This window comes from Penicillium psychrofluorescens, assembly GCF_964197705.1.
Source record: "Penicillium psychrofluorescens genome assembly, chromosome: 5".
In the NCBI taxonomy this organism is placed as follows: domain Eukaryota; kingdom Fungi; phylum Ascomycota; class Eurotiomycetes; order Eurotiales; family Aspergillaceae; genus Penicillium; species Penicillium psychrofluorescens.
In genome coordinates, this window is record NC_133443.1 from 1,864,052 (window position 1) to 1,887,132 (window position 23,081).

The following is a 23,081-nucleotide window of genomic DNA, read 5'->3' on the forward strand; positions in this document are numbered from 1 at the left end:
TGGGTCATCTGTACCAGACCTAGTTTCATTGGTTCCCGCTTTACCCTGTAGGAAAACAGCATCCTCAAGGGTCTCTATTTTCCCTCGAATCAACACTTCAACGCCCTTTCTGTTTAGTAAATGAACAAGGCTAAAACTCACCAACTCGTCGCCTCAAAGCCTCGACTGCACCTGTCTTGATGCCAGGCTTCTCACGATCGCCGTCATAGGTGCAGGTGGTTCCTAGACGTAATCCGGCCAGGCCCTTCGGTCAGCAGATACGCCCTACTCAGAAGATCCAAGCCAAGCATACCGGTTCTTCGGCAATGGCTGCATTGCGGAACGTTACGTGAGCACCGGAGCTTGCGCTTGCGACATGCTACACAGGCAGGTCGGTCCTCCAGGTGGGCCGGATTAGGTTCCGACTCCATCTCGTTGGCTAAGCAGTGTTGCATGCCTCTGAAGGTGCAGCTTGCTTCGGGTGGGCGAACAAGCGGGCTAAATAGGCCGGGCAAATTCAACCGGTGCAATTTAACCGAAGGCCTACTTCTTTCTTCCGAGCCCCGAAGCGATCACCTGATGGCAATCCAAGTGTGGGGGGAGGGGGATTGTGGGGTAAGCCGAAGTAAATAAACCTGTAACGAATCCATGCTAACGATGGAAATGCCAAAGAGGTTGATGCGTATGATGCCATTGTGCAATGCTATCTTCCGTCCAGTGTTCCATATTTCTGGCAAGCGGACCTAGACCATTCCTGCAATATATCATGGGTTGGCTTGTCGTTCCGCGGCGTGGGAGGCTTAGATGCTGTCGAGCGATACTACCTGGATCGAAGCAAAGTAAAAGTGGCCTGGAATGAACTTGCTGATAACAGAGCCAACTCCTTACCTGGCTTCTAATCACAATTGGTTTCTGCCAGCTACTGTTATACTCGGCTTGATACTACAAGGATCTGGGATGTTGTACATGGCACACCTCCGCCACGTGCGAAGCGGGGCTGTACGAGATGAGTGTCAAGGATAATTGTTGATGCCCTGGTTACGAGTATATTTATTATCTTCTTTTCTTTTCTTTCTTTTTTCTTATCCTGATATGAGCGCATCTGGTGCTTCCTACTGCAAGCTGCTCTATGCAGCGGAGATTCACATCCATAGAAACCTAGTAATTGAATGAGCATAGGTGTCTTTAGATTGCTAGTCAGATTAAATATCTACTGTTAATACTCCGGCGAATTTATTCTGTTCTTTAACTTAATAGGCGGTCGCTTAATGGGTGGTCTCATCTCCTAGCGAACCCGCGGACTGCAAGGCCGGCAATTCACCCGCCGCCCGAGCGCTCTTTCTCGGGCGGCGGATGAATTGGGGCCACCAAAACGCGGCTGTAATCGCATTTTCTAGACCCAGACATGCACCTCGATGAAAGAAATTTCGCTCCTTTGAAAAATAGAATTGCAAGCCTTCATCATCATCTCTTCTTCGCAACTGGGACTCGAAGTTAATCGGTTTCATTTACGAACTCTACGAACACATCATTGAGAAATGCCTCCACTCAGAGGGTTCTCTGATAATCCCCTACAAACAAGGAATGACCTGGAGTTGGCAGCTATTTCCATACTCGAGCCCTTGCAAGCATACTTCTCTCCTGGTAATGCCAAAATTCGCCTCCCCGTTGGGACAGGTGCACATTTTGATGACTTGGCTGCTCAATTGGAAGGGTTTGCCCGTCCGCTCTGGACAATTGGTGCCATTCTCTCGGGGACACCTTTATCGACCCATTCCAGGGAAATAATCGAACCTTGGATCGAAGGCTTGCGCACAGGTACGGATCCAGACCATGAAGACTACTGGGGCGAGATCAGCGAACTAGGTCAGCGCATGGTAGAGGCCGAGATAATATCTTTTGCCTTGATATCTGCCCCGGACCACCTTTACCACAACCAGGAGGAGCGGACAAGGCGCAATATAGAGGCCTGGCTCCGTGGTATGAACAACAAACCAATGCCCGATAACAACTGGCGGTGGTTTCGAATCATGTCGAATCTTGCTCTCATCCGTGTTTGTGGCGTACCAGCCCAAGAGCTTGCCAGCACTATGGACTCTGATTTTGCTATTTTGGACTCGTTTTATCTTGAGGATGGCTGGTCTGGTGATGGTCGGTGGCTGAGCACCGAACAAGAAATGCAGCAAGACGCGGCGTACGAAAAGACAGGCCGAAGAGATGCGATAGGCCCCGGACGTCCCGCGGACTATTACTCTGGAAGCTTTGCAATTCAATTCAGTCAACTTTTGTATATCAAATTCGCCAGTGATATTGATCCTCAGCGGGTCGCCAAATATCAGCAGCAAGCGAGGGAATTTGGGGCTTCGATTTGGAAATACTTTGACGCAGACGGTACGGATATATCAGAGCCACAGACGACCAATTATCCTTACTGACCATGAGTGAGTTCAGGCTCGGCAATACCGTTCGGTCGATCTCTTGCATACCGATTCGCCTGTGGCGGGTTCTTTGCGGCCCTAGCTGTGGCAAAGGTTCCGGACATGCCATTCCCGCTGGCAGATGCCGGTAGTATCAAGGGTTTCTTATTGCGCCACCTCCGTTGGTGGGCAAAGAACTCGGATGACATTTTCTATGCCGATGGTACCCTAAACATAGGCTGGAAGTACCCGTATGCCTACATCTATCTGAGAATCTTTATCTTTCGAACGCCTTCTGACTTTTGTACAGAAATATGTTTATGTGTGAGGACTATAACTCTCCACAGTCACCTTACTGGTGCATGAAAACACTTATTGCTCTATCTTTGAGTCAAGACGACGAATTCTGGACTGCTCTAGAACAGCCTTATCCGCCATTATTTAGGCCCAGCCTTGTCCCTGCCCCTAGGCAAATTGTCAGCAATCACCCGGAGGGTAATCATCACTTCATTCTGTCACCAGCCCAGTTTGTCGGCTGGCCTATAAAGGCAACGCAGGCCAAATATTCCAAGTTCGAGTACTCTTCGGCATTCACCTTTTCTGTTCCTACTGGCTCATTGATTCAGCAAATTGCTCCAGACTGCATGCTGGCCTTGAGTCGTGATGGCGCTGAGACCTGGGCAGTGAAATGGAAATGCTCACAAGCTACATTTCCCCAAGCTAGTCTACACGCCAATTTGGATCAGACTTCAGTTACCGTTGCAAGGGTACGTTGGTGTCCCTGGGGAGATAGGCAGATCGAGATCGAGACGACTCTTGTTCCGCCGACGGATAGATGGCCAGACTGGCATGTTCGCGTTCACCGTATCCGCGTGAAGTCTTCGTTGCAGACTCTACATACGACCGAAGGCGGGTTCGCATCGCCGTCACGTTGCACCAAAGACGGCACCAAGATTCCTTTTATCAATGATCTTGATACTGACGTAGAGCTCGGAACATCCGAAGGTATTCTCAGATCCGAAGATTCCACCCTGATACTCTCGGCCGCTGGCTGCAGCGGCGTATCGGTTGCTTCGCTAACAATTGCGACGTTGCTGCCACAAGGAAGTTCCAACGCCCTTCAGGCAGATTCCAACACGAATTTGTCTTACCCCAGAACTGTGATTCCAGTTTTGGAGCGCAACAAGATCGATGGGCTGGAAGCTGGTACTGAGCTTGTATTCGCGACGAGCGTATTTGCCGTATCAGCCGATGCCAACGGTGGCAGGAAAATTGGTTCTAGAAGCATAGCGGAGCGATGGGCAGATAAGCCTCAGATTTGTATTTCACCTCCTGATGGGTATACTAAGGGAACTGACTGCATTGTCTTGGACGGTTAAGTTATCTAAGCTTGTTGTCCGAACTCACGATAGCTTACAATTTCCCCCTACTCATAATTCCCACCCATTGCTGTCGAGGGACCAATCCGTCTTAAGAGATGGCCTGTGATTTGAACCGGACGTAGTTTGTATCGGACCATTTCTGGTTGCCATCAATACACCTTTGGATACCACCTCGGGGACAAGGAAGATCACGTACATCTTTCTGGTCAACTCATCATAGATGTCAAATCAATAGATTTCCATAAACCAGAGCGAATTCTTGACGATACAGGTGCAGCGACATGGGCGTTGACGAAGGGCAATGGAATAATCCGATAGCGGTGCGGTCATAGATCTAGTCCACATATCTTATCAGCCCATCTCTCTCACCTCCACACCTCATCCGCGCAACCTCCAATTCCTCCACACCTCCACAATGTCTGCCCTCACCCAGGACCAGATCAAAGTCCTCGAGCAATCTCGCCAACGCCTCGTGCAGCTGACACGCTCCCTCGGATCCCTAATCGCCAGCCTGAACCAAAGTGATCCCCTTCCTCCGTGGTGAGTGAACAAGCCTTGCACAAGACCGAGAAGAACTCGAGAATAGCCCACCGTCCACCCTTAAGACAAGTCTAACAACCGCCCGCCCCAAAACAGGTCCTCCCTCCAGTCCCAAGCTAGTATTATCTCTAACAACCTCCTCGGCGTCTCCGAACAACTCTCCGAGCACGGCGACCTCCTTTCCGCACTAGTCGCCTACCCAGGGCCCGAGTACCCTGGCCGGACACAGTCCAGCACGCTCGAACAGCTCCTGCGCACAAAACTCGACCCACGCGTTGAGGACTGGCTGTCGCGCGGGCGTGTCGCAGGTACCCACGATCCAGACTCTGCTTTGCATGCAGACCAGAACTCGACTGCACCCAAACCACTTAGCGAGACCCAACTCGCGGAGCTGTGGGAGTGGGCGCCTCTGGAGGCGAATGAGGAAGCGCGCCGGAGGAATTGGGGTGGGAATTTCACGCTTGAAGAGCGCGAGGCCGGGGTGCAGAATGTTGTTACGGGGCTGAAGAGACAATTGGAGGATGATGAAGGCTCCGAGGGGGAAGAGGAGGAGGAAGAAGACGAAGAAGAAGACGAGGCCGAGGCTGAGGACGAGGAGATGGACATTGTGGGTGTTCATCGCAAGGCTTCTGGGGGCCTGGAATTTGATATCGCCACACATCATGCGCATGCGCTGGAGCCGGTGGTGCCACTCGATGAGATCCTGAGGTATATGACGACCGGACGCATGCCATAATCTTCCGGCAATGGTCAATGGATTGTATACAGGGGACATCAATTCTACTGATGTGACATCTACACGCACATTTCATGAGAATTCAAGATTAATTGCATATTAAAAGAAAGCGTTATCAAACTAAGCAAACCAAAAACCAAAAGGAAATCTCCAGTATAAAGGAAATAACAGCACAGAATCTAACCCCGTCGTCGCGTGGTCGGCCCCTTGCCCTGGGGCGAAGGAGACACGCCGGTGCTTTGGGCCATGGTTTGTCTGTCTGCCGACTTGCGGACCGACTTCTTCTTCGGCGCTGGTGAGTTCCAATAGTACACCATCTGCCCGGCGAGAATGACGTTCAGAGTAAAACCGGCGACGAATCCGTAGAGGATGAGCTTGTCGTCAACCTCCTGGATCGTGGTGAAGATGCGGGAAAGAGACCCGAAGAGGTAGTTGAAGACCTAACCAAAAAGCAATTAGATGCGACACGTCTAACCATCGGGCGAAACAAATCAACGTACCGCGAACGCGCTCAGCTGTCCGGTTCCTCCCTCGCGCCAGATGGTAAGAATTTGAGGCGCTTTGCTCGCGACACCCAGCGCACCCGCACCGGCCTGCAGATACGCCATAGTCTGCGCGTCGACCAGGGTCTGGTCGAACAGCAGCGCGTACACGCTCGCCGCGACCACGGCAACGAAGGTGGCTGCCGCAGCGGAGCGGCCGGCAAATGTCAAGACCAGGACCCCGACGGCGACATCTTGGATGGCGATGAAGGCCGATTCCCCATAGGTGCTGAAGGGGAAGTTGTTGCGCACGCCATACGACAGCGTGATGAGCAGGCTGGCCGTCTCCAGCGCGTACGAGACGAACGACACGCCGGCTGACGAGCGCGAGTTGATCAGCTTCAGGGTTTGAGGGACTTTGACGATCGCGCTAGCGCCGACAATAGCAATTCCAAGGGCCTTGGAGATCGCCAGCGACGTGCAGGCCGGGTCCTTTGTCACATCCAGATCAAGCAGCAGCGCGCTGTGGCAGGGCGACCCGATCAAGGAGATGACGGCATCGTGCACGGGTTCGGGAATGTAGGACACGACGGGGCGCAGATAGGGCTGCAGCGGATCGATGACTTTCTGGAGGACGTCCATCTTGGATCTTGTTGAGGGGGTGTGGGTTGAAAGAGGGGAGAGTTAATAGTCGTTGTTGTTGACGGTCCAAACTGCGGCTTTGGTCTGCGATCCGCGCCGGGGAATTTGATCTTCGCTTTTTGTTTCCTCCTCTTGTTTGTTCTTTTCTTCTTTTTCCAGCACGCCAACTCCCCGCCGCCATGCTGCTTCTGCGGTCGCCCATCCTCACGCAGGGGCTGCCTCGAGAGGCCATATTGTGCTCGCAATGTCTGGTGCGCAGATCCATGCCGCACTCTGCTCTGCGCCAGTTCTGGTCGTCCTCGCACCGGCGGACAGGCATCGCCAATGACCCCCCTTCGACCCTCCACAAGACATATTTCTCACCTAATCGCCTACATGATTCCTCAGAGAGCAATAGCAGTGTGCTATCCTCATTAGCATCTACCAATGCCACAAAAACCCCCACCGCCGCCGCGAGTCAGAACTCGACAGACCCGAGTTCGACCGAGACAGCCCCAGCGCGGTCAATGGCTACAGAATCCGTCGAGAACGAGCTGCCACATCGACGGAGAAAGCGTCTGAAGGAACAAATACCAGAGACGGGTCAGGCAGAGCCCGTGATCCCTCCCGATGCGTCGGCGCAATTGTCTGCTTTCTCGTCTGCCCTGCCCACCACCTCCATCCGCCGCAAATTGGCGGCCTTTCTCGCCCTGACAAAACCTCGATTATCCTTTCTGATCCTCCTCACTACAACCTCCGCATATGGAATGTATCCAATCTCTTCCTTGCTCACACTCGACCCGGCCATGACCCCACTGCCCACTCTCTCGACTTCGACCCTGACCTTCATCTACCTTACGGCGGGCACATTCCTATCCTCATGCAGTGCAAACACACTGAACATGATCCTTGAACCCAAGTACGACGCTCTGATGTCGCGCACTCGCAATCGCCCTTTGGTCCGCGGGCTGGTCTCGCGGCGCGCGGCCGTGCTTTTTGCCATTGGCACCGCGATCACTGGCCTTTCATTCCTATACATTGGTACAAACCCGACAGTCACCGCGCTCTCCGCAACAAATATCTGTCTGTATGCGTTCGTTTACACGCCGCTGAAGCGCATCCACGTCATCAACACCTGGGTCGGCGCCGTTGTCGGTGCCATCCCGCCGATGATGGGATGGCTCGCTGCAGAGGGCCAGACCGCGACTACGGGCCACGATAACTGGCGAGATATGCTCTTTAGCCAAGAAAGCATCGGCGGGTGGCTCCTCGGCGGTGTTCTGTTTGCCTGGCAATTTCCGCATTTCAACGCTCTCTCGCACACCATCCGTGAGGAATACAAGGCTGCTGGGTATAAGATGTTGTGCTGGACGAACCCCGCCCATAACGCCCGGGTTGCTCTCCGCTATTCCATTCTGATGTTCCCAATTTCCATTGGGCTGTGGTGGTTCAACGTCGTCGGCCACGGGTTCTTGGTTGGAAGCAGTGTCGCCAACGGCTGGCTCGTCCGTGAAGCGTACCGCTTCTGGCAGCACCAGGGTGCACAGGGCACTGCCCGTGGCTTATTCTGGGCGAGTATCTGGCAGCTGCCTATTCTTCTGGTCGGTGGCCTAGTCACCAAGAAGGGTTTGTGGGACGGCGTCTGGCAGAAGATCTTCGGACAGCCGGACGATGAGGATGAGGACGAGTATCTGTACTATGACGAGGAGGGTGATTCCTCGCAGCAGACTCCGGCTTCGTCTCGCACCAATCCCCGCTCTTCCACCTCGTCGAACCGCACTAGTGTCTTATCCACGGCATGAAAGTGCGAGTCAGATGTATGATATCTCTGATTTTCTTTACATTCAGTCTGCGCCATAGGTCCCATCTCAGGCTATAGCACTGGCTTCATCCCCCATCTCTCTTTACGTTTCCATTTCTTTGGTGTCTTATACAGGGTTCAGGAGGGCGTTTTACGTCTTTGTATAACAGCAATCGCATACAGATCGAGCATCTATACTTTCTACTTTTCAATATTGTAGACTTACGACTCATTTCACCATCACTATACAGAAGTAGTATACATTCGTCGAAAGGGAGATAAAAACTGGGTATCCAGATCTATATGTACAAAAAATATGTCGAGATATTCTCTACTCTCTCAGCCGCAGATGATACGTCTCCAACGCCTCCTCAGTCATCGGACTCGGTGCGCGGACCATGGCATCGTCGCCACCCTTCCCCGTCTTCGGGAAGGCGATAACATCTCTCACAGACTCCTTGCCCAGCATAACAGCGACAAGGCGGTCAAAGCCTAGCGCCAACCCAGCATGCGGCGGACAGCCGGCGCGGAGGGCATCAAGCAGGTGCGAAAAATCCTCGAGGCGCTCAGGCCTCATCTGGAGGATATCACGCAGGATGAACTCCTGCACGGCAGCGTCGTGGATACGCCGACTACCGCCGCCGAGCTCGACGCCGTTCACGACGAGGTCGTAGTGGTCTGCGACAGCTTGCGTGGGGTTTGTGAGGAGCAGGTCGACGTCCATGGGTGTCTTGGGCGCTGTGAAGGGGTGATGCGTGGAGGTGATGCCCGCTGCGCCACCCTGACCGGGCTCCGAGTCCGAGGACGGCGAGAAGAGAGGGAAGTCGACGACCCAGAGGAAGTCGAATCCCGTGGGGGCGGGCTTGAAGCCCGTTGACACGGCGGACGCGTGTAGCGCGCGGCGCAGGTCGCCGATTGGAGTCGAGCCCGCCGTGAATGGGGCGCGTGGTCGTGCTTGGAGAATAATTAGGTCGCCGTGATCTGGATCGAGGAGTTCTTCGGCCTGCTCGGCGGCCTCGAAGCCAAATGGCTGCAGGCCGCAGAGCGGTGCCTTGCCGTTGTACACGAATACACCTGGGGCGCCGTCTGGGTTGGCATTGAAGGGTGCTCCGGCGGGGGAGTCGAGGAACTGGGAGATTAATTTGCTTGTTTCGGTGGGGTCGTTGTCGTTGGCTTCCAGTTTGAAGGCTTCTACGATGGGGTCGTGGAGTGGTGAGATTTTGTTTACCAGGTCGACTGGTAGTAGATGGTCGAGTCGGATGATCTCCATGCCGTACCTGGTATCTGGCTTGTCTGAGCCGTACCGAGCCATGGCATCATGGTAGGAGAGGCGCCGGAATGGGCCCTCAGGTGCTGGGTCTTTCATTAGAGACGACCAGAGGCGGCGGATGATGCCCTCGACGGTGCGCATCACATCGTCGCCTGTTGCAAAAGACATTTCCAGATCAAGCTAGACAATATCCAGTCAGCAAGTTGCATACAGAAATCCCTTTTATGCTAGTTTTACCTGAGTGAACTCCGGCTGCCGATCAGCCCTCAGATCCTCATCGCGGAAGCAGCGCGCAAACTGATAGTACCTCGGCAAGCCACTCGCCATGAGAATCTGCTTGTATTGCTGCGGACTTTGGGGCAAGGCATAGGCTAGCCCTGGTCTGCGCGTCGGGACGAGGAATTCCCGTGCCCCCTCCGGCGTTGACTTGAACAGCAGCGGAGTCTCGATCTCGACAAATGCCGGCCGACAGTGCCCCTCCAATTCCACCTTGCACACATTATGCACCTTTGCTCGAAACATCAGCGCTTCACGTAATTCCGCATCCGAGCGCAGCTGCAGATACCGCTGCTCGGGCGGGAATACCGTCTCAGGTTTCATGACGATTTCTTTCGGGAAGTCGTTCAACACATGAATATCCTCTAGCACAAGCTCCCATATATCTTTAGAAGATTTCGGGACCGAGTCAGATGCCTTGCTTTTCTTCCTTTGTACCGTGCCGCGCACGGCCACAGGGCTGTGTTTATTAACTGCTTTGAGTTTCTCGATCGCGTTCTTAAGAGCTACCAGTTGGATACGGTGTTCCATTGTCGGATCGACCAGCGTCGCGAACGACAGTGACTTGGAAATTGCCGACAGAGAGCCTAGGTAGCCATGCAGCACGACTTGGGTGTTGGGCTCGGCGTTTGCGAAGAAGGTCTCGAAGTCATAAGTGGCCGGCGGGAATTCCACTATACATAAGATCTGGGTCAGCGGGGTCTCGTTGAGACGACCAGCGTGCAAACACCAACCTGCTTCTTTGTATGTCTTCAAAAACGCCGGCAGTTCTGGAGTAGCCCGCTCCCGCAGATAAGCCTGGCTGCGGAATTGTCTCGGGGCAGCTATTGGCGCAAGACGACGCGGCGCTGACCACGCCGCGTGGCGCTGGGCGAAATGGGACAGCTCGACATAAATCGAGCGCAGCCGCACTGCGCGCGCTGACACAGTTTGCAGGAGCATTATCCAGTGTTGCAATGGTGTGCTGCGAGGAAGAGAGACGCTTTCCTCGATATCAAATAAAGCGGCAGAATCCCTCCTCCACCGCCAGCCCAATGGAAACTAGCGCCCAGCTTATGTCTGCTCCGCTAGTTTCGTTTTTTTTCTTTTCTTCTTCATCCTTCCAAGTTTTATACAAGTGAGCCCCCTAACACCGGTCTAACAGCCATTCGTGGACCCATCTGACCATTCTTCAGATGATGAAAGCCTAGTGTGTTCTATATGATATCTCTCCTCTCTGAGGCGGGTGGCTCTCTTTCTTCGGAGAGCTCAAGGGCTGCCCGACTCGAGATGGAGGGAGGGTGATCGAGGCGTTCGGCACAACCACCTTGTTAATTTAACGGACGCGATGAAGGCATCTCTGACCCCATTGAGACTTGGCGGTGTTTATTTAATATTTATATAATGGTCGGAATAATGGGTGGTGGAGAGGCTCGCCGACTATTCGACGGGCTTTGATGACACGCAACCTTGGAGGCAATTATTCTGCAGGAAATGCAACAATGACTTTATTTTTTTATCCATCGATATGTTCAATCTTCAATCTGGACGCAAATCTGACTCTATACATAAACAAAATAATCAAACCCAACAAACCTGGACTTTTCTTCTTTTTCAACCGAAAATCATATTTGTCAACACATCCTTCTCCCCACTGTTTTCCACCAGATTCTTAAACACGCCGCTTGGAATCTCCATCAATTCCTTCGGAGAGCCAAACTCAACCGCCTTGCCGGCATCCAGGACAAGAATCCGATCGAAATCCGCAATCGTGCTCAATCGGTGCGCGATGACCAGCAGCGTGGTGGCGTTGCGTCCGAACTCCGCGCGGATAGACGTCTGGATCAGGGCGTCGGTTTCCATGTCTACGGCGGAGGTGGCTTCGTCCAGCACCATGATCTTTGGGCGCGCGACGATAGCCCGGGCCAGACACAGGAGCTGACGCTGTCCCTGCGAGAGATTGAGGCCGCCTTCGGAGATCGTGGCGCCGAGAGAGGTAAAGATGTTGGCGTTGGCGTTGGCGGTTGCGATCGCTGTGTCTGGGGTCGTTGCGCCGGTGCTGCCTGGGTGTCGTGGCGTGGCAGTGCGCGATGTCAGAGTTAGGTCGTCGTCAGAGGTAGAAGATATCAAGTGCACGCGTGCCAATGCATCGAACAGATCTTGGTCGCTATACTCGCCGAAGGGGTCCAAGTTCGAGCGCACCGTTCCAGAGAACAGAACCGGGTCCTGTGGGATGATGGCCAACCGGCTGCGCAGATCATGAAGCTTGATCTTGGACACGTCGAGTCCATCAATCAGGATTTGGCCTCCGCGCGCTTCAAGGAAGCGGAACAGGGCCAGAGTCAATGACGACTTGCCCGCACCTGTCCGGCCGACCACACCGACTCGCTGGTTCTGCTCGACGGTGAAAGACAGTCCATTCAGGACGGGAGGCAGGTCTGGCGCATACCCAACCACCAAGTCGGTCACCTCCAGCCGTCCTTCCGTAGGCCAGGCGGCGGGCGCGTCGGCACCGCCCTGGTTCTCAAGCTCAATGGAGGAGTACTCGATAACGCGCTCGGTAGCGTTCATATCCAGTTCGGTGTTAGCATATTGGCGCAGCGCCATGGAGATGGCAGCGTTGTACTGCAGGGCAAAGCTAAGAGCGAATCCTGCCAGAGAGGCTGTGATACCGGGCACGTAGACGACCAGGGCTGCGGTGAAAGTTGCGAAGACGGCACCGATGACGTTCATGCGGAAGCCAAGCCAGCGGTTGAACAGCCACATGTGCCACCAGGCCCGGGCGTGGCCATTGATTTTGGTGTAGATAATGCCAATGTAGGTATCACTCTTGCTGAAGGCGCGGATGGTCACCAAGCCGGCCAGACTGGACCCGAATTGCTCAAACACGGGGCTCTTGGCGATTGACTCGATACGCTTTATCTCTCGAGCGCCCGCCAAATAGGTCAGAGCCAGCTTGAGGGAGACCAAAAGCAGAGCCAGGGCAAAGATGATCACTACGGGCGAGACAAACATGCCGGCAACCAGAACCCCGAGCACCTCCAGGACCTTGGTAATCGTGAATCCTATATCGTATCCGAGACGGGAGTCGATCATGTGGAAGTCCGCAGTGAATCGGTTGAGAATTCGTCCCAGGGGAACGGTATCCAGCCATCGGAGCGGAGCGCGAAGCACGGCGAAGATCAGCCCATTGAACAGGTTCCTCGATCCCTTGACAGCGGCGTTGAGAATGAAATAGTATCTTGCTGTCCCAAGCACACAGGCAAGCACTGAAATGCCGACATAGACGCTCAGATACATGGCGAGATCGTCATCTTCACGTGTCGTTCTCGTTCCATTCATCGAGTGCTGCAGGAGAGCAGAGAACTGCTCCGGATGCGCCTTTGTGCTGGATGAAGAACTGGTCCAGACATTGACCCACCACGCCTGTTGGAATGAATAATTAGATATGAGGTTTTTTTCCAGTGGGGCCATTCTATACTTACTCGTCCGACCATGAGTACCGAATTGAAGAGATAGATCACAGTTGCCAGTAGCCAGTAACTCCAATGGCCACTATTGGACAAATAAGCCGCGTATACGGCTATCTTGACCCTGCCAATCTCCCGCTTCTCCTCTTCCACGAATTTCTTGGGGATTTTAGTGCTCGTGGGCTCAGCAGCAGTCGCACCGTTCGTTACCGTACTTGGATGCTGACGAGAGGTATTCGAGATGACTTTTTGAAGCGTGGTTTCTTCGTCATTGAGAATCTCATCGCCCTCACCGGCACCATGGTCTCCCTCTTCCGCGACCTTATCTTCTCGCAGGATTTCTTCCAGGTGATTTGACTTGGTCAGCTCATCGATCGTACCCGCATACTTCACACATCCGTTCTCCAGAAGGACCGAGTAGTCCGTACGAGGAAGACACAGAGCGACATGGTGCGTGACCAAAATTCGAGTGCGGTTCTGACCAAGTTCTCCAGTAAGAGCCTGCTCAAAGACATGACGGCCCGTGTGGGCATCTAAGGCGCTGAAAATATCATCCATGATGAGAATGCCCGCGCGAGAATACAATGCACGGGCAAATGATACGCGCCACCGCTGGCCACCGCTCAGGTTGACGCCATTGGCGCCGATATCCGTCAGCTCGCCATCGGGAAGCATATCGAAATCTTTTTGCAGGGCACATGCGAATAGCACCTTCTGATAGCGCTCTGGATCGAACGGCAGCCCGAACAGGATATTATCTTTGATCGTTGCATTTTCAATCCACGGAATCTGGGCGACGTAGGCGATGGCGGAATCAATGATCCAGTTGGCGGAGGTTGCCAGGTGATCGAAACGGTCACTGATAGGAGGGGGAACGGGGACTTTGACAGTTCCTTCGAGAATTTCGCATTCCCCCAGAAGGCATGAAAGTAGCAGGCTTTTTCCAGATCCGGTTCGACCCGACACGACACTGAGGCCCTTCATGGGGAAAGACACGTCCAAACTGCGAAGTGCAAACCGGTCGTCATCCACTTCCTCGCCCTCTGTTTGATCTGCGGGCCATGCCACCGAGGCATTCTCGAAGGCGATGTTCTCAGCGGGGACCGTGTTGACGACTTTATCAGGCGTCTTCATGTATTTGTCAATGCGATCTGCGCTGACCTTGGCTTCCAGACCATCTGCCGTCAGTTCTGGGATAATAGCCAACGATAGCTCCAGGGAACCAAAGATTGACATGGCCGTAAAGGCGACTGACGCCTCCAGGCCACCATTGATCAGAGCATACACCGTGAGAGACACCGCCGACAACCCAACCGGCCCGAGGATCCAAATTGAGATCAGGCCAATATCATAGAGGAAGGAGGTCCACAAGGCCGCCAGCTCCGTCTCACGCACTTCCCCAATGCGACTCTGCCACTGCTCCTCTAGAGCAGAGAACTTGATCTGCCGGATCCCCTGAAGTACCTCTGTCACGACGGCCATTTTTTGATCCCGGGCCTTCATCAGTCGGTCCTGGGCATTGGTAAACTTCTTGGCGGCATAGATGTTCAACGGCATGACGAGAACTGAGACACTCAGACCGGCCATAGTGCTGCGCCATCCGAGAATATTAACCAAGAAACCACAACCCAGAATCACCTTGATGATTGCAAGCGGGAGGAGGTAGTTGAAGGTCGCAAAGTCCGCAATCCGCCTAGCGTCCACAGCAACCAGGTTGATGACGCTCTGTCTGTTTTTCTTCACGGCCTCTTCGTCGTCTTCGTCTTCCTGCTCGTCCAGAAGTGCCTTGGATGAAGCATCAGGCTTCTTATCCGCATCTTTAGCTTTCTTCGTATGCTTCGCGTCTTTCCTTCGCATCGCTTTGGCAAAGATCGTGGCGGAGAGTTCCTCGTAGATGGGAAGACCAATCCGGTGGCAAATCACCCAGAACATCCATGCGTCAATGGTGGAAGAAACCAGCATCAGGCCTCCCAAGGCAATGACCCAGAGCCAAGCTTGGAGGGCCACCCACGACTCGGTTCCGCGAGCTTCCATCGAGTTCAAGATTTTATACAACGCGACCTGGGGACCGAAACTCAGCAAGCAGGCGGCCAGAGTCAACAACATCTGCAGAATAAGGGACCTGGAGTGAGCGAATATAATCGCTTTCCAAATCTTTCGCGATCCCAGGGCCCGCTCGAAGTTGGCTCGCAGGCTGTGTGCACGCACTGGTAAGGGCAGCTTCGGAACACTGTCGATATCCAGGGTCCGGTGTTTGACCGCATACTGGAGAAGAGTACCGGCCCAGGAAAATGAGATTCGGCTGAGTATGGACACGGTGAATTGCTGGTCCACTACCTGGCCCTCAAAATACACGTCTGGTCGGCGCGGCAGCATCGCGCAGAACAAGCCTCGGAAGAGTGCGCAGGCAATTTGTACGATCAGCAGAACCACCCAGGCGCGGCCTTGAGGAAGGGCTTTGCCATCGTACGAAGCCAGGGCAATCTGCGCACCGGGAAGTGCGGCGGCGATGAAACTGCCCCAAAGGGCGTAGACGGCATGGTCAAATCGGCGTGTTGGCCGCGGCTCCGTGAAAAAGACGACCGTTTGAATTGAGAGAAAGACCTAGACTATGATGAGACCTATGTTTCCCAAGAGACAAATGGACTGAACTGAAAACATACCCAGACCCCGAATTGTAGCCATACGAGCGACGTATAATCAATACTGTAATTCAACGTCGTCAGAACGGCCAACGCCAGAGTGACGAGTAGTCCGGAGATGGAGGCCAGGGTGATCAAGATTCGCTGCCACGTATCGGAAAAGGCCCGCAGCGATTCCTCGGTTGCTTCGCCGTCTTCATCCCGATAGGCGACCTTTGCCAACGACTGCTCATCTTCCCGGGCCGCTTTGCGCGCGACTCGGCCGGTGATACTCTTGATAGCAGGAATGCAGATCAGACCGGCCAGAAACACGGCCAGCCCGCTTGTCGCGAAAGACGTCACCTGCGGATCAAGCATTCTCCATAGCTCTCCCTACGGGGGGATGGTAGTTCATGCGAGGAAGGGTGGAAGAAGAAGGGAAAAAAAGAAGGACCGGATTTTGAAAGATTCTCACGACCCTCCAGTCAAGGTGACATCCAAGCGGGGAAGCTTGACTCCATAATTCTCCTAGTGAACGAAAACTACGGGTTTTCTGAGTCAGAATTATTCATAGGATTAGGATTAGATCATAATACGCGGAACAGGCGCTAGATCTACGGCCACCGTCGGTCTGGACGGAAACTCCATAGCGGTCAAGGTATACGGGTGACTCACTTATCAGCCCGAGAACGGGACATGGTTGGCGGAGACTCTTTTTTCGAGAGAAATCCTGGCGGGAAGCAGTGGAGTCAAGACGCTCACGCCTCCTGCACGAACCGATCACTCTCTAGCTACGCCACGGGCGGCGCAACCCGCTTGGACTAGATAGCAGTAGGTAGATGCTGCCGGCACATGATGGGACGTGCGCGACATAGCCTCCGACGAGATAGCCACTAACCAATCCACCTCAATTCAAGACCGCCCTCCACCCCCGCCGATGGACAAAGTCCTCGACGGCCTCGTCCTCGAGCACTTCCGCTGCTAGGCGTCCCGTCACCAGACTCCGCTCAGTCTCCGGCCCGCCCACGTAGAACGGTTCAAACCCCAACAGCCGTGGTCCTTCCTGATTGTTATCCGATGGCCGTCGCGTCCATTTTTTCTCTTTGGTCCGGACGCGTGGTTCGAACCCCGAATTGAATCGGTCCAGACTGAGATACCACCGCCGCTGGTGAATCGAGCCAATTGTATTAAACGACCCCGGGTACGCATTATTTCTCTGGATCTGTAGATCGGTGCTATTGTTGTCCGAGTGGACCCTCTCATCGTGCAGGCTCGGCGACAGCGAAGAAAGCTTGTCCTCGGATGGCGGCGGGGATTCCGAGCTAGATGTCGATTGTCCCTGAGCCGCCCGTCTGGGTCGCTTTTGGACTAAAGGGCGCCGACGCCGTTTCGGCCTACCGCGAATCGGTCTCACGAAGTCGGTGCTTTTGTCCATGCGTAGAGCAATCGTATACCCAGTCGGTAGCCTCGTCCCGTGTAACCGGAGGCGGATTTTGCGCTAGAGAGCGGCGGGGTGGCCGCGTCAGCAGACTTGCTCCGCTTTGCTCATATAGGTTATAGATATATACGCACGTTGTGGAATGCTTCATGGAGCTTCACACTCTCGGGAACCGGTTCGGAGATGCGGTCGTCTGAAGTGTCGGTCCGAGAGTCGTCGGTTTCCGGTTCGGCTTGATCCATGTTGTAGGGCAGAATCTCGTATTCGCCCGTGTCCCAGATGATCATGCTGCCAGTTGCCGACGATGCCGTTTCAATTAGATGGTTCTGGGACGGCAATATGGTCAGCAATAAAGATAGCACAAGATAACAATATCCACCACCAACCCATAGACAATGAACGCGAGTCTCGGTTGCATTCCGATTCAACTGCTGGCTATTCGGGTCCCCCGGCAGGCCGTACATAATGGACCAGCTGACAGAGCTGGTCTCTGAGAATTGAAGACGGAGATCATAATGGGGGCCCGCGATAGGGTGGTCGTGCTGGTGGATCACGAAGTGGTGGCCCTGCGCGTCTTCGTTGCGTCGGTATAGATCGATCCACTGGTCGATCGGAAGTCGGGGCGTTGTCGGTAGACTTGACAGTGGACGTGTGTACTGGCTGAGTTGGTTGGAGATGATGGCTAGGTGGTTGTTGGTTTCGAACTGACCAGCTTCAATGGCAGCTAGACTGGGTGCGGGCGTGTTGGAAGCATTGGGGTCTGGGGATGGCTCTTTATGAATGTGCTGGTTTACTGTAGATCTTCTTGGTGGAGGAGATACGGATACTTTTAAACTCGAAAGGACAGGCTCACGTCGATCGGTTTCTGTTGCGCCGCTTGCTTCGTTGCTTTCTGAGCTCCAGCTGCGCTTCATTCTGGAGTACTCGGTTAGGGCAATTATCAGTCAAAGAGAAAAGGGATCAAACCTGAGCTGGAAGGAGAGGAGAACGTCGAGCGTCGAAGAAACAGCTCGAGCGAGGCAGAGCTTAGTCATTGACATCAACAACAGAGGGAACATGGAGTAAATAACCGCTGACGTTGAATTCTCACATAAATGCTACTGGGTATCCAATATCTAACAAAGAAACAGAAATACACCCATCACTGCACCGGTCATCTCCCGTCATCTGGAGTCCTAATCTTACAAACTCATAGCACATCTCTCCACTGCACGACCGTGTCGGTTAACAATGAATACGCATAGGGCCATGACGCTACTTCGAAATCGCCAGAACACTCTGCGGGTTGTGGAAAATATTGTGTGGGTCAATGGCCGTTTTGATCTGCTGCAGTCGGTCCAGATTCGTGCCCCAGTAAGCGCGCTGAGGGTTTGCCATGTATGGGTCCACATACCCCGGATACGCCCCGAAGAAAGTTCCGGGGCGGGCAGAAGAGATGGTGTCGCTCAGGCCATTGAGAAAGCTTTTGGTTGTCTCTGGAACGGGCTGGTAAAAGTTGATCGCATAGGACTGCATCCACATGATGGTTTCTCGATGGGCGTACGCGGTGGCATTCACTGCGACATCATTCGTCGCACCCCCCTCCAGATCGAAGATGACGAACCACGCAATGGTTCCCTTGGAGGTCGTGTCTATGTAGTGGAACATGGCATCCACACCGTCGTCAGGGATGAGCGTGTCCGGTGTGAAAGACATCGACTTGGCATAGAACGACTGTGGAATGCCGCCTCCGATCTGTAAGATGAGCTTCTCTGCCTTGCTGCTCAGCATACCTAACCAGTTTGTCAGATGCACCACACTCCCCGAGTTGCTGATGGGGAAGTGCTTCTCCAGCTCGAAGGCGTTCCACTCGTCTTGAGATCCGAAGAACGTGCCAGACACCAGGACGCCTCCCTCGAAGAGGACGAGCTCACTCGAGAACTTGCGGGTTAGATTGTCTTGCGAGATCAGACTCTGCCAGTCCTTGAAGAGACTGGCCTTGGCAGCGGTGGTACCTAGGCTGAAGGTGAATGCATACTGAACGGCCTCGGTGGGCTCGGGGTGCGTGCGAACTTTGAATTGGGTGACGATCCCGAAACTGGCGGCTGCACCCTTGATAGCGAAAAAGACATCTTGGTGCTGCGTGTCCGAGGCCCAGACAATGCTCGCGTTGGCCAGCACCACTTCCGCCTCCACGACATGGTCGAGGGCGGTGCCCCATTCCCGAGACATGGCGCCGAGTCCGCCGATGGTGAAGTGACCGCCGGAGCCTACCTGGGGACAAGCGCCATGGGCCATTGCACGGCCTCCTGCGCCGTGGAGACGCGTCTGGACATCGCCCAGGAGTGTACCGGCACCAATTGTCGCGACGTGGGTATCGTTGTTGATGGAGAACTGCTGGAAGTGCTTCAGGTCCACTACGAGCGCGCCGTCGGATCCACCCAGGCCTGTAATAGTACATTGCATCAGAGTCAAGACGAGTATTTGAACTGTATTATCGTACCATAGTTACCATAGCTGTGACCACCGCTGTAGGCTTGGACCTCGTAGTTGTGATCCGCTGCGCATTGCACAATCCCAGCGACCTGGTCAGTCGTTTTCGGGTATGTGATCACGGCAGGAGCCACGGGCAGATTCAGGTTGTAGAGTGGCAGAGCATGGAATTGGAAGAATGGATCGCCGCGAAAGGCTACTAGGTCTGCGTTGTGGCCGACTGCCTGGAGGAGACAGTCGTGGCCGGGGATACTGGAGATATTCCCCATACTGATTCAATCGGGGGGCAGCGAGGGGATTTGCTCGGATAGAACGAAGAGAAGTCCAGGAAGACCGAGGGGTGGATGGGGAGGGAAGAGAGAGTGAGAGGATGCATGGTGCACGTGGACAGCATAGTATACTTCCTGGCGTGACGACAGGTTGAGCCTCATACTGGGATCAGCCCATGACTATATACTTCGCCATTACTCTCATTGGCCATTCTTGGCAACGGACAAGGCTGCCGATGCAGGGACCCCGAGCAAAGAACTTGGAACTATAGAAACGGTCGATCGCGGAATGATAATCCACTCGCCGGGGAGAGTTTCGGGGACCATTTCCTGGGGGTCCCCGAATGCGGAAAGCAACCAACTAACTTTAAACAGATCCTGCCGAGACTCCTTTTTTGACGTTTGCCATGTCCTCAATTAATGTGGTCCTATCTTTGCCTATCAAATCCTAGATTGTCTCTTCCGATATTGGTCACTTGAACATCGACCCTAAAACAAACCACCACGAACACAGCGTCCACGATGCATTCATGACATCAGAGAAGAACTCGATTGCGCACAACCAAGAGACCGGGAAATGTTCACTCCAATTCACACCTCGCTTGGCGCCCTGCTGCTCTTTCAGGGCTCATCTGGTCTGCTCCTGCACAACGGCGCCGTTTTTGGCATCTCCTCCCTGCTGTCGGGATGCGTTTTCAACCCCAGTCGGGACAATGTTCCCATCATCGCGGGGCTGGTCTCTAGTATCGGTCCGTTATTCCTTTTAGCGCCCTCATTGATCCCTAGCTATCCTCCTGCGCCACAGTCGTTGGCCTCGGCTGCAGCCACCCTGGGTGCGGGATTCCTCCTAGGCTGGGGAACGAAGGTAACGAGTGCTACCCGTCTCGTCACGTTAACTGCAGGACTGACATGTCCAAATCATAGAATGGCCGAGGTTGCACGTCGGGCCACATGCTCTGTGGACTGTCACGTCTGTCCCCGCGCTCGCTGATCGCCACGGCTGTGTTCTTCACGGCGGCCTTGTTCACGGCCAACTTCGCCTCGGGAGGTGCGAATATCCCTTCATGCGGTGCGACGCCATGCTACACCCCGATTTACCCCTCATCGTCGGAGCTGGTTCTCATGGCAGCCGCGGTGCTGTTGGCAAGTATCACAAACTTTGCGATCGTCCCGCGGATGCTCCATCGATCACCAGAATCCAAGACGATCTTCTCCTTTGTGACAGGATTGGAATTTGGCACGGGCCTGTTGATTTCCGGAATGGCAGATCCGGCCAAGGTGCTCAGGTTCTTTGCCTTCCTGACTGACCCGTCTCGCTTTGACCCTTCGTTGGCTTTGATTATCCTGTTTGGCATTGGGCCGTCGTTGATCACGTATTTGAGCGCGAAGCCTGGTCAATCTCCAGAGAAAGGAAAGCTGCAGACGAAACCGACCCTGGCGGAGCAATGGAGACTTCCCACCGCGACAGTGAGTGATATTGATGGGCGATTCATGGCGGGTGCGGTAGCGTTCGGCCTTGTTTGGGGCTGGAGGGGAGTGTGTCCCGGTCCGGCAATTTTGCGAGCCGTGCTTCAGCCGACCTGGGGCTTGGTGACGATGACCGGGTACATGCTAGGGAATCTGTTCTAACAACCCCAAGGTATTGGGCGAAACATTATATTGTTGGGCGGCTTGTTCTTTCGCGCTGAGGATCCCATCCATTCATAGACTGTACATGAGAGCTTATTAGCAAGGGCTATGATCCAAAATAACTTGAACATGAATAGTTGAGATGCCATATATGCTAAATAAAACATGATTGGGTATAAAGCTTCCAAAATGACCATCCAAAGGTCAAGGATCACGCGAACGAATGACAAACGGAAGCGAGCGCTTACAATTCATCCTTTTTGGCCAAGCGAGTCGCCTCTGCGTTGGCTAGAGCCTCGTCTCTCCGTGCTGGTCCATCAATGGTGTCGAAATACCCTTCAAGATCCATCCACTCGGCGGCGAAGGCAGTCATGAGCATGCTCCAGTCCTCCACAGTGTTTATATCCAGATGTTCTCCATCATCATCAATCGTATGCCAGACCGGCTGGAACCCTGTTCTCCGCGTGGGTGTAAAGTCAATCAGATGAAGAATCTCCACGCCTCGAGCCAGGAAAGGAAGGTGATCATCCTGGATACCGCCAAACGTCTTAAGTTCATGCTCATCTTTAGCAGCATCAGGGAACCAGGGCGCGCCAGGGGATGACTTAAACATGTCTAGAGAGCAGAGGCGCTGCTCCAGTGAGGCCAAGTGCTTATAGGCCCAGTGCGTAGTCTGGTAGTAGGACAGGATCGACGGGCCCTGCGAACCTAGCAAGTCCAGAAGCACAAAAAGGGAGATGGCGGATAGCGGGGTCCTGAAATCGGACATGGCTGGGTGCATCTGAGTTTCCCACTGCTCCGCCAGAGAGCGAGCGCCATACAAGGAGTCATCGGCGGTCCAACTCTCGAAGGCCTCCTCGCCATCAAGAAAGATTACCTGGATGCCCCATTTCCGGTCCAATGACGAAGTCTTCGTTTTCTGCATCGCATCCCACTTATTTCCTAGCGCTATATCGATGCTGCGCATCATGTGCATGATAATCGCGCATGGCGCCGCGCTGTCGATGGCGCCAATAAATCCCTCCGGCTCCAGCTTGCTGTCGTAGTGCGCCACAAATGTTACATACTCCACGTCGCCAGGCGAAGCTCCTGGTGGATCACGTGAGGCAATGAAGTTGACGAATGGCACATTTTTTCCATTGGACATGGGTGTCGTCGAGGTCGAGTTCTGGAACTCGATCTTCCATTCAGGCAACGTCGTCTGAAAGAAATCGACAAAGTGATTGAGGACTGCGGTGGAACCGGGGGTGCCAGGAACACGAGGAATCAAAATTGGGGACAGGAGGGCGCCATCGTTGATGTCGAAGTCATTCCCCGGCCGGGGCAGGCTGCGTAGTGTCTCGTCGGAGATGCTCTCGTAGGCCTCGCCGGGAAGCAGGAGCATCAACAGGCTCAGGCCGAGTAGGAATAAATGGCGGCAAAGGCCATGATAAGCCACAGACATAGCGTCCAGGAAAGAGACACTCTCAAAACACTGCGACACACATGGATGTTGCAGACGGGCCAGCTATGTCAGACAAAGGGACGGAAAGCGGTGATGTGGGCGAAAGGCGGTCACCACATTCTGTCGGCGCAATCTTTATCCCGACAACAACTTCCTTGTACAACCGTGATGCGACTCCAGATCCTACTCCATCCGCAGTTGCGGGCCTCAATTCCAAGATGTGCCCAGAGGAATCTGTGCAGCCGGCTCGCGATC

The 23,081-nt window shown here is 54.0% G+C and overlaps 9 protein-coding genes across 9 annotated transcripts; 3 read left to right on the top strand and 6 right to left on the bottom strand.

Moving 5' to 3' along the window:
* Positions 1–4,193: 4,193 nt before the first annotated feature.
* On the top strand, positions 4,194–5,054 carry PFLUO_LOCUS7973 (mediator of RNA polymerase II transcription subunit 8; the record flags this gene model as incomplete). The annotated part of the gene is made up of 2 exons (XM_073785661.1): positions 4,194–4,318; positions 4,415–5,054. The coding sequence occupies 2 exons, from the start codon at positions 4,194–4,196 to the stop codon at positions 5,052–5,054; spliced, it is 765 nt and encodes a 254-aa protein (XP_073641995.1).
* Positions 5,055–5,233: 179 nt separating this feature from the next.
* Positions 5,234–6,178, bottom strand: PFLUO_LOCUS7974 (uncharacterized protein; the record flags this gene model as incomplete). Its single annotated transcript, XM_073785662.1, has 2 exons — positions 5,234–5,494; positions 5,555–6,178. The coding sequence occupies 2 exons, from the start codon at positions 6,176–6,178 to the stop codon at positions 5,234–5,236; spliced, it is 885 nt and encodes a 294-aa protein (XP_073641996.1).
* A 179-nt stretch (positions 6,179–6,357) lies between these two features.
* Positions 6,358–7,959, top strand: PFLUO_LOCUS7975 (mitochondrial; the record flags this gene model as incomplete). Its single annotated transcript, XM_073785663.1, has 1 exon — positions 6,358–7,959. The coding sequence occupies one exon, from the start codon at positions 6,358–6,360 to the stop codon at positions 7,957–7,959; it is 1,602 nt and encodes a 533-aa protein (XP_073641997.1).
* A 330-nt stretch (positions 7,960–8,289) lies between these two features.
* PFLUO_LOCUS7976 (aspartate--tRNA ligase msd1) lies at positions 8,290–10,446 on the bottom strand (the record flags this gene model as incomplete). Its single annotated transcript, XM_073785664.1, has 3 exons — positions 8,290–9,408; positions 9,466–10,178; positions 10,239–10,446. 3 exons carry the CDS (start codon positions 10,444–10,446, stop codon positions 8,290–8,292), a joined length of 2,040 nt encoding a protein of 679 aa, XP_073641998.1.
* A 651-nt stretch (positions 10,447–11,097) lies between these two features.
* PFLUO_LOCUS7977 (uncharacterized protein) lies at positions 11,098–15,952 on the bottom strand (the record flags this gene model as incomplete). The annotated part of the gene is made up of 3 exons (XM_073785667.1): positions 11,098–12,909; positions 12,969–15,557; positions 15,617–15,952. 3 exons carry the CDS (start codon positions 15,950–15,952, stop codon positions 11,098–11,100), a joined length of 4,737 nt encoding a protein of 1,578 aa, XP_073641999.1.
* A 529-nt stretch (positions 15,953–16,481) lies between these two features.
* Positions 16,482–17,926, bottom strand: PFLUO_LOCUS7978 (uncharacterized protein; the record flags this gene model as incomplete). The annotated part of the gene is made up of 3 exons (XM_073785668.1): positions 16,482–17,072; positions 17,147–17,338; positions 17,399–17,926. 3 exons carry the CDS (start codon positions 17,924–17,926, stop codon positions 16,482–16,484), a joined length of 1,311 nt encoding a protein of 436 aa, XP_073642000.1.
* Positions 17,927–18,266: 340 nt separating this feature from the next.
* On the bottom strand, positions 18,267–19,753 carry PFLUO_LOCUS7979 (uncharacterized protein; the record flags this gene model as incomplete). Its single annotated transcript, XM_073785669.1, has 2 exons — positions 18,267–19,438; positions 19,495–19,753. 2 exons carry the CDS (start codon positions 19,751–19,753, stop codon positions 18,267–18,269), a joined length of 1,431 nt encoding a protein of 476 aa, XP_073642001.1.
* A 577-nt stretch (positions 19,754–20,330) lies between these two features.
* PFLUO_LOCUS7980 (uncharacterized protein) lies at positions 20,331–21,382 on the top strand (the record flags this gene model as incomplete). The annotated part of the gene is made up of 2 exons (XM_073785670.1): positions 20,331–20,618; positions 20,678–21,382. 2 exons carry the CDS (start codon positions 20,331–20,333, stop codon positions 21,380–21,382), a joined length of 993 nt encoding a protein of 330 aa, XP_073642002.1.
* Positions 21,383–21,626: 244 nt separating this feature from the next.
* PFLUO_LOCUS7981 (uncharacterized protein) lies at positions 21,627–22,826 on the bottom strand (the record flags this gene model as incomplete). Its single annotated transcript, XM_073785671.1, has 1 exon — positions 21,627–22,826. The coding sequence occupies one exon, from the start codon at positions 22,824–22,826 to the stop codon at positions 21,627–21,629; it is 1,200 nt and encodes a 399-aa protein (XP_073642003.1).
* Positions 22,827–23,081: the final 255 nt, after the last annotated feature.